Source organism: Pyrgilauda ruficollis, unplaced genomic scaffold (genome assembly GCF_017590135.1).
Source record: "Pyrgilauda ruficollis isolate IOZ18807 unplaced genomic scaffold, ASM1759013v1 scaffold560, whole genome shotgun sequence".
NCBI lineage: Eukaryota > Metazoa > Chordata > Aves > Passeriformes > Passeridae > Pyrgilauda > Pyrgilauda ruficollis.
The window spans coordinates 18,136-27,455 of NW_024527267.1; the positions used below are offsets into that span (position 1 = coordinate 18,136).

Sequence of the window (9,320 nt, forward strand, 5' to 3'; positions counted from 1 at the left end):
CCCCCCAGACCCCTGAGCCCCTGCCCAGCCCCCTGGCAGTTCAGCCCCCGGTTCCATCCCCCCCCAGCCCCCAGCCCGGCCCCCCGGCCCCTCTGACCGATGCGCTCGGGCTCCTCCGAGGCGGTGCCGGCGATGCCGCTGCTCTCCAGCCCGAAGGCGGGGTCGGCCTTGCCCGTCACCTTGGCCGCCTCCTCCACCTTGCGCACGTGGGCCTCCACCAGCGCCGTGGGCACCTCCTCCTTCATCTTGGAGAATTCCTCTGCGGGCAGGATTCCTCAGTGGGACCCCCAGAGGGACCCTCAGAGCCAAGCCCGCGACCCCCAGCCCCGCACGTCCCCTGAGGGGCTCGGCCCGGCCCCTCCGGGCTCGTCCTGGCTGGAATGGCCATGGAATGTTCTGGAGGGCCCTTCCCATCCCCCTGGGAGTGGTTGCATGTCTCCAGAGGAATCTCCACAGGATTTGGTGGTCTCCCCATGTTGCTCATCCCTCTCCCCATCAGGCTGACCCCTGTAGGACATTCTGTAGGGCTCAGCCCTTCTCCCTGTCACAGTCTTGCCATTCCCCTATAGGAACCTCTGTAGGGCTCATCCCTCTCCCCACATTCCTCTTCCCACAGGACTCATCCCACCCCTCACAGTCCCTGTCCCCTCTCCCTATAGGACTTACGCACTCCCCACATCCCTGAGCCCCCTCCCCACACTCCCCATCCCCTCTCCCCAGTCCCCATCTCCTCTCCCACATCCCCTCTCCCCACATCCCCGTCCCCTCTCCCTACAGGACTCACCCTCTCCCCACATCTGTGACCCCTCCCCACACTCCCCATCCCTTCTCCTCACATCCCAGTTCCCTCTCCCTGTAGGACTCACCCTCTCCGCAGTCCCCACTCCCTATAGGACTCACCTTCTCCCTACAGTCCCTGTCCCCCCTCCCCACATCCCCATCCTCTCTCCCACATCCCCACAGTCCCTGACCCCTCCCCACATCCCCATCCCCTCTCCCACATCCCCACATCCCTGTCCCCCCTCCCCACATCCCCATCCTCTCTCCCACATCCCCACAGTCCCTGACCCCTCTCCCCACACCCCCATCCTCCCAAGCCCCCGGCCCACCCCGCCCTACCCAGAGCCGACTTGGCGGCGGCCGAGGCCACGCGCGGATCCACCACGGAGGCCAGGAAGGCCACGGTGCTCATGACGGGGTTGCCCGACTGGCTGAAGGGGATGGGCTGGTAGGCCAGGGGTCCCAGCGAGGCCTCCGAGTCCTCCAGGTAGGGATCCTCGATGGGCAGGCGCAGGAAGTGCAGGATGCACTCGTCCTGCGTGCGGCTGCCCACGTGCTCCGACACCTTGTTCCAGTCGTCCTTGTACATCTCCAGGGCCTGCGGGGAAGGGTGACAGGGCTCAGTGGGTCAGGCAGCCCTGTCCCCACATCCCCTGTCCCCACATCCCCATTTCCTTGTCCCCATGTCCCCTGTCCCATCCCCTGTCCCCACAGCCCCTACCCCACATCCCCTCAGGTCCCCCCATCCCCTGCTGTCCCCACAGCCCCTGTCCCCATTTCCCCATCCCCACATCCTCTGCTGTCCCCATATCCCCTGTCCCATCCCCTGTCCCCATATCCTCTGTCCCCACATCCCCAATCCCCATGTCCCCTGTCCCCACATCCTCTTTGGTCCCCACATCCCCTGTTGTCCCCACATCCCCTGTCCCCATATCCTCTGTCCCATCCCCTGTCCCCACATCCCCTGCTGTCTCCTGTCCCCTGCTGACCCCACATGGGTGTCCCCATACCCTCTGTCCCCATTTCCCTGTCCCCACATCCCCTGCTGTCCCCACATCCCCTTTGGTCCCCATATCCCCTGCTGTCCCCTGCTGTCCCCACTCACCTCCAGCAGCAGCAGCGTCTCCTGCTCCGTCCACTCCCGCGTGGCGCTGGCGGCCGCTTTGCTCTGTGGGGAGGGGGGAGATGGGGGGTGAGGGGCGGCGGGCGGGGGTCCAGGGCCGGGCCCGGGGGGGTGCCCACCTTGGAGGGGACGTTCTTCTTGGTGTACATGTCGGTGCGGAGCCCGAAGTTCTGCATGTCCGCCGGCTTCTCCTTGCCCTTGTCCGGGAAGTTCAGCATCTGCTGCGAGGCCGAGCTGGGCTGCTGCAGGGGGGGACAGGGGACACGCTGGGCCGGGCCCGCGGGGCAGGACATCGGCGTGTCCCCTCCTCCCCGCTGTCCCGGAGAAGCCTCGGTGTCATTCTCCGTATCACGGCGCGCCCCATCGTCACGGTGTCCCCATCACGGTGTGCGTCCCCCCCGCGTCCCTGCTCCCCGGGGCAGGGCGGCATGCGAGGGTGAGGAGGAGGGAAGGAGCCTTCCTCGGCCAGCGGCGGGGGGCACGGACCCCAAGGAGCCGCCTACCAGCTCCGGCTTGCCCTTCACCGTCTCGCTGACCAGCTCCTCCATCTCTTTGCTCTTGCGGCCCGTCTTGGCGTCGCCGTCGCTCTGCCGGCCCTGAGGCACGGATCGAAGCTGTGCATCCCCCACCCCCCGCCCCACCCCGCGCCCGGCCCCCGCGGGGACCGGGGGGCGGCAGGGGGGGGTCGCGGCTGGGCGGGGCGGCCGCCCCCAGCACCCACCTGGGGCGTCTTGGGCTGCAGCGGCACCAGCCCCGAGGGCGTGTCGGCCAGCACGTGGAAGTGCGAGGTGGGCGGGGGGCCCATGGGGGTGGGCCGGCTCTCGGCGTCCACCTGGTAGTTGATGAGACCCCACTGCTCCAGGAAGGCGTGGACCCTGCGGGGAGCCGGGGTCAGAGCCCACCGGATTGGCATGGGCAGCGTGGTGTGACACTGACCACCCCTGAGCCACTGGGGTCGGAGCGGCAGGGTGCGGCAATGACCAGCCCTGTGCCACGGGGCTGGGCAGCCACCAGTGCCAGGGTGACAATGACCAGCCCTGTGACATGGCACTGGGCAGCCACCAGTGCCAGGGTGACAATGACCACTTTCTTCCAGTGCTCTTGGACACCCATGAGTGCCAGGGTGACACTGACCATCCCTGTGCCACGGGGCTGGGCAGCCACCAGTGCCAGGGTGACACTGACCACCCCCATGTCCCAGTGCCAGGGTGACACTGACCACCCCTGTGCCACGGCACTGGACCCCTACCAGTGTCAGGGTGACAATGACCACCCCTATGCCATGGGACTTGACAGCCACCAGTGCCAGGGTGACACTGATCACCCCTGTCCCATGGTACTGGACCCCCACCAGTGCCAGGGTGCCACCCCTTTGGTGTGGACCCCCCAACAGCACTGGTTCTAGACTCCTGTCACCCCCATGGTGCCAAAGTCATCCCCCTGCCAGCCCTGGGGTGCCACATTGACACTCAGCAGGGTGCCACACTGACCCCCTGCCAGCACCAGGATGCCACACTGACCCTCCACCAGCACAGAGGCTGCACGCTGACCCCCAGCCCCACCAGTACCAGACCCCTGACAGCACACAGGTGCCAACCCAACCGGAGCACCAGACCCCTGGCATCATGTGGGTGCCAACCCAACCCCCGAACACCAGGAGCACCAGACCCCTGGCATCATGTGGGTGCCAACCCAACCCCCAAACACCAGGAGCACCAGACCCCTGGCATCATGTGGGTGCCAACCCAACCCCCGAACACCAGGATCACGGGCTCCCTGGCATCATGTGGGTGCCAACCCAACCCCCGAACACCAGGATCACGGGCTCCCTGGCAGCACCAGGGTGCCAACCCAACCCCCCAACACCAGGATCACGGGCTCCCTGGCAGCACCAGGGTGCCAGCCCAGCCCCCCGGCAGACCCACCGCATGATGGCACAGACGTCCCCGGCCAGGTTGCGCCGGCAGGCCGTGGAGGTCAGGTACTCCTGCGGGTTCAGCCGGTACGTGTCGATCATGAAGTTCCGGTACGCCAGGTATCTGTGGGGGGCACGGGGGGCTCAGCGCCGGGCACGGCCCCGGGGGGCTGCAGGCAGCTGAGGAGAGGGGGTTTGGCCTCACATTTCGGGGGTCTTGGATTTGTTTTTGCCGTTGAAGAACTCGGGCAGGGCGCGGCGCTCGATGGCGTGGACGCTGCGGGAGGAGAGGCTCGGGGAGGGCTCTGGGAGCAGCCTCCTCATCCTCAGGTGATGAAGGGCGGCTCGGGACCCCCCTGGCTGTGCTGGCTGTACCTGTTGTAGTCGAACCAGGCGGCGTAGCTGGGGATGATGATGTGGTGGGTCTGCTCTGTCACGTTGTCCTCGTGCAGGTCGGGGTTCTTGGCCTGCTCCCCTTTGCTGCCGGTGCCGTTCTCCTCCTCGTCCTGCCCCACAGAGCAGCACCCCATGGGTAAAAAGACCCCCTTCAGCACCCTTCATCATCCTCACCCCACAGCAGGATGAGACCAAGAGCCCCAGCTGCAGCCTCAGGGGTGAGGGGAAGGGCAGAAAAGAGCGGTTTTGTACCCAAAAGAGGGACAAGGAATGAGAGAGAACCAGGTGATCATCAAGAACACCTTCCCGGGGCTCACCTTGCCAGCTGTCTCCATGCTCTCATCTTCCTGCTCATCTGGAAGGGAGGACAGGGGTGGGTTTGGGCACTGCCAGGCCGGGGGTCCCGGGGCTCTGCTGTGGCTCCTCAGACTCACCCAGGTCTGTCATGGTGCCCCCCTTGACGGGAGCCGACTCCGAGTCCTTCTTGGTGTTCACTGTGGGGGGAAAGTGGTGCTGAGCACCCCGAGGACCCCTCCCACACTGTGGGGACCCCAGGGGGTGGCTGCCACTCCCCCACTGACCTGTTTTGGGCAGGGTCACCTCCTCCACGTTGGGGACGGGCGAGGGCTCGTCCATGTCCTTGGTCAGGTCCTCCTGCTCCTCCTCACGGTGCCCGCGCTTGGATTTGTTATAGGGGGTGGAGGGTCTGCCAAGGGAGAGACCCCCATCACCAGTGACCCCAGGGCTGAACTGCCCCACCCTCAGACCCCCCCAAATCCCCCCAGCTCACCCTTTCTTTGCGTTCTTCTTCTTGGCCTCAGGGGTGGGCGAGGGCGAGGGCGAGCGCTTCCTCTTCTTGTAGTTACCCCCCTTCTTGTCCCGCCGATCCGAGTCGGGGCTGTTCACCTGGGGGGAACCGTGGGGGTCCAGCTGAGCTAGGTGAGACCCCCAGGACCCCTCCCCGGGGGGCTCTGAGCTGGCTCTGACCTCATCTGTCAGTGTCTTGGCCGAGATCTTCTTCCTGCGGGTGACGGGGCTCTTCTCGTCCGTCACCTCGTAATCCTCCTCGTTCATCCACTCGTTGAAGGTGTCCGTGTCCAGGATCCACTTGGCGTGGACCTGCCGGGCAGGAGAGTGGCTGAGTCAGGCCAGGGAGGGGGGCTCCAGCTGCCCCCCAACACCTGGGGGTCTCCCCTCTACCTTCCGGGGTTTCTCCGGTGTCGGGGGATCCTCCACGGACGCCTCGATCTCGCTGGCCGGGATCCAGGTGTCATAGCTGGGGGGGAGACAGGGTTAGAGTGGCACCCACAGGGATTTGAGGGGACAGGTAGGGTCCCCGAAATCTTCAACCCCCCCTCACCTGTCAGGGTAGTACCCCCAGTGCAGCAGCACCTGCTTGTCACGCTTCATGACGGGCCGGACCCACTCCTCTGCAGGACACACGGACGGGCCGGGCTGAGCACAGACCCTCGGGATCCTCCAGCCCTTTGTGCCCCCCAAAACCCCCCTCCTGCACCCCCCGGAGCCCCCCCCCAAACTCCCCTCCTGCACCCACCTTCCTCTGCACCTAGGGGTCCCCCCAAACCCCCTCCCGCCCCCACCCTCCCTGGCCCCGCCATGATCCCCCCAAACCCCCCTCCTGCACCCACCTTCCTCTTGCTCCCCCAGCCCTCCATGATCCCCCCAAACCCCCCTCCTGCACCCACCTTCCTCTTGCTCCCCCAGCCCTCCATGATCCCCCCAATCCCCCCTCCTGCACCCACCTTCCTCTTGCTCCCCCAGCCCTCCATGATCCCCCCAAACCCCCCTCCTGCACCCACCTTCCTCCAGGTTCCCAGGCACGGGGCAGACGATGTGGGACGCGTTGCTCTTGTCCTCGGTCACGGTGCCCTGTGACAGCCAGGGGATGAACCCAGGGTTAAATACTGGCATGAGCCCCCCCCGTGCCCCCCACCCTGGCACTGCCACCCACCTGGTGCCTCTTGACGATGTCCTTGAGCTTCCCCAGCAGTTTGGGCTCGATCTCCTGGTGCAGGAAGATGTTGGGCCGAGCCAGGCAGTTGTTCTGGGGAGAAAGGGAGGGAGAAGAGCAGAGCTGTGAATTGAGGAGTGGGGGGACACAGCGGGGGGGTCCCGGGATGGGGGTGGGGGCTGTGGGCTCTTACCTGCACCAGGGATTTCTCGATGGTCATGAACATCTCCACGTTGCGGTCCATGCGCGAGGGATTCTGGAAATCGAAACGCCGCCTTATTGGAAGAAAAGAGCGACTCTCATGAAAGCCACAGCTCAGGTCTCCTCGTCAGCACCCCAAATTTGGGGAGGGGGGCGAGTGGGACACGTGTCTGGACCCTATCAGGGCCCACAGTGACAGAGGGGGGACACGTCCCAGCGCCTGTTTGCCCTGGAGGTGACAGCCCCACAACCGCCCCACCCCCATCCGAGGCCACCCCTGGAGGGGACCCCCACCCCTGCCCACCCCAGGGACCCCCCCAGGACCCCCAGCCCGAGGGTGCAGGTGGGTGCTCACCATCCTTGGTCGCTCTTGAATTTATAGGCGGCTGCCAGGATGTGGCACAGGGCTCCCCCCGCCTTGAAATCCAGGAAGCATTTGATCTGCAACGGGAGAGGGGTCAGGGGGACAGGGACAGAGCCCTGCTGGGGGGACATCTCCTCCTCGGGGTGACATCCCCTTCTCTGGGTGACAGCCCCTTGTCTGGGTGACATCCCATTGTTAGGCAGCCATCTCCTTTTTGGGGTGACATCCCCATGTTTAGGTGACATCCCCATCTCTGAGTGATATCCCCATGTCTGGGTGACATCCCCTCATGGGGTCCTATGCCCTTGTTTTGGGGTGACATCCCTATATTTAGGTGACATCCCCATGCCTAAGTGCCATCCCCTTGTCTGGGTGACATCCCCTTGTTGGTGTGCCATCTCCATATTTAGGTGACATCCTCTTGTCTGGGTGACTTCCCCATGTCTGAGTGACATCCCCTTGTTGGGGTGACATTCCCATGTCTGAGTGACATCCCCATGTTTAGGTGCCATCCCTATGTCTGGGTGACTTCCCCTTGTCTGGGTGACTTCCCCATGTCTGGGTGACATCCCCTTGTCAGGGTGACATTTCCTTGTCAGGGTGATGTCCCCTCATTGGGGTGCCATCCCCTTGTTGGGGTCCCATCCCCTCTCCCAGGTGCCACCTCCTTGGGGCTCTGTCCCCAAGCTGGGATGGGGTCCCTGCAGTGTTGTAGCACTGTCCCCAGATGGGGACCTGTCCCTGTGTGGGGACACTGTCCCCAGGTCCTTTGGGGCAGTGTCCCCTTGGCATTCTGTCCCTGCTGTGCTCTGTCCCTATGTGGGGACATTGTCCCCAGGTCCTTTGGGGCTGTCCTGGGGTCTTTGGGGCAGTGTCCCCTTGGCATTCTGTCCCTGTGTGGGGACACTGTCCTGGGGTCCTTGGGGCAGTGTCCCCTGGTTGAGGCCCTGTCCCAGATTTGGGGTGTCCCCTTTTGGGACACTGCTCCTGGCAGGGCGCTGTCCCTACTGTGCTCTGTCCCTGTGTGGGGACATTGTCCCCTGGTCCTTGGGGACAGCTCCCAGCAGGACGGTGTCCCAGTGTCCCTGTCACTGTCCCCAGCACTCCAGGCCATGTCCCTGACCAGGGCACTGTCACTGGCTGCTGTCCATGGTCAGCTGCTGTCCCCAAGCCACCCAACGGCTAAATGGTGTCACCAGGGCCACGTCCCCGAGGCTCTGGGTGCTGTCCCTGCTCAGGGTCATGTCCCCAACTCACTGGGGCTGTCCCCAGGTATTGGGGTGCTGTCCCTGCTCGGAGCTTTGTCCCCAGGTCTTTGGGGACATTGGGGACATGTCCCCAGGGCTATCCTCCTGTCTCTGGGGCACTGTCCCTGCTCAGGACCCTGTCCCTGGGCATCACTGTCCTTGTCCCCTTTTCACTGAGGCTCTGCCCCAAGGTTTTGGGGTCTGGTCCTGCATTTTTGGGACGCTGTCCCCATTCAGGCCTTGTCCCCACCTCACTGGGACCTTGTCCCTGGGTGCTGTCCCCAAGTTCTGGGGTTCTGTTCCTGAGTGCTCACATGCTGTCCCTGGCTATTGGGCTGCTGTCCCCACTCAGGGCACTGTCCCCTGTTCTTTGGGGCCATTTTTGGGGGCTCTGGGGCCTTGTTCCCACTGAGTTCTGTCCCCAGGTCTTTGGGCTGCTGCCCGTGGGTCACTGGGACCTTGTCCCAGGGTCATCAGGGTCTGTCCCCAGGTCTTTAGGGCTCTGTCCCTGCTCTTCAGGGACATGTCCCCAAATCCCTGGGGCTCTGTCCCTGGGACTGGGGTGCTGTCCCCAGGTTTTTGGGCTCTGTCCCTGCTCAGGGTCCTGTCCCCAGCCAGCAGGGCCCTGTCCCCAGGTACTGAGGCTCTGTCCCTGGGCATTGAGGGGACATCCTGAGTACTGGGATGCCTTCCCTGGATATCGGGGTGCTGTTCCCAATCTGGGCTTTGTCCCCTCTTCTTTGGGGCTCCCCCCTGGATCTCCAGAACCCCATCCCAGAGCCATCCCTGCATCTTTGGGACACTGTCCCTGCTCAGAGCCTTGTCCCTGCTCACCAGGGCCATGTCCCCAGCCCTGGAAGCTGCTGTCCCCATGCTTTTGAGGTGCTCTCCTCAATCTGGGCTTTGTCCCCCATTCTTCAGAGCTCTTCCCCAGCTCTCCCCATGGCCACGAGGGTCCATCCTGGCACCTTTGGGCACTGTCCCTGCTCTGAGCCTTGTCCCCAGGTCCCCGCGTGTCCCCCGCACGCCCCGAGGGGTCCCGCCCGCGGTGTCCCCGTGTCCCCCCGTGTCCCCCCGCGGCTCTCACCGGCAGCTTGGTGAGGGGCGCGTTGCTGACGTGCTTGCCGAACACCTCCTCCTGGAACTGCAGCAGCTGCACCACCAGGCTCGACAGCGACTTGTTGGTGGGGGGCTCGGCCTGGATGTACTGCGGGGCCGGGGGCTCAGCGCGGCCGCCGGGGCCGCTGAGGGGAGGGGGGGGCGCGATGGCGGCGGCGGCGCCGTGACAGGCCGGGCCCGGCGGGGCGGGCGGCGGGGGGGGG

At 65.2% G+C, this 9,320-nt stretch overlaps 1 protein-coding gene across 1 annotated transcript in view; it reads right to left on the reverse strand.

Annotated features, from left to right (window-relative positions):
- Window positions 1–9,316, reverse strand: part of SMARCC2 (SWI/SNF related, matrix associated, actin dependent regulator of chromatin subfamily c member 2) — a gene marked incomplete at its 5' end in the record, with an annotated part of 11,961 nt that extends 2,645 nt beyond the window's left edge. The window contains 20 exons of the mRNA XM_041481760.1: window positions 98–259; window positions 1,120–1,378; window positions 1,886–1,948; window positions 2,023–2,145; window positions 2,625–2,778; window positions 3,829–3,942; window positions 4,024–4,095; window positions 4,194–4,324; window positions 4,532–4,569; window positions 4,649–4,708; window positions 4,796–4,920; window positions 5,005–5,120; window positions 5,202–5,333; window positions 5,415–5,490; window positions 5,575–5,644; window positions 6,035–6,104; window positions 6,187–6,279; window positions 6,380–6,461; window positions 6,743–6,828; window positions 9,086–9,316. Coding sequence (XP_041337694.1) covers window positions 98–259; window positions 1,120–1,378; window positions 1,886–1,948; window positions 2,023–2,145; window positions 2,625–2,778; window positions 3,829–3,942; window positions 4,024–4,095; window positions 4,194–4,324; window positions 4,532–4,569; window positions 4,649–4,708; window positions 4,796–4,920; window positions 5,005–5,120; window positions 5,202–5,333; window positions 5,415–5,490; window positions 5,575–5,644; window positions 6,035–6,104; window positions 6,187–6,279; window positions 6,380–6,461; window positions 6,743–6,828; window positions 9,086–9,316 — 2,257 coding nt within the window. The remainder of the gene's footprint in view (window positions 1–97; window positions 260–1,119; window positions 1,379–1,885; window positions 1,949–2,022; window positions 2,146–2,624; window positions 2,779–3,828; window positions 3,943–4,023; window positions 4,096–4,193; window positions 4,325–4,531; window positions 4,570–4,648; window positions 4,709–4,795; window positions 4,921–5,004; window positions 5,121–5,201; window positions 5,334–5,414; window positions 5,491–5,574; window positions 5,645–6,034; window positions 6,105–6,186; window positions 6,280–6,379; window positions 6,462–6,742; window positions 6,829–9,085) is intronic.
- Window positions 9,317–9,320: the final 4 nt, after the last annotated feature.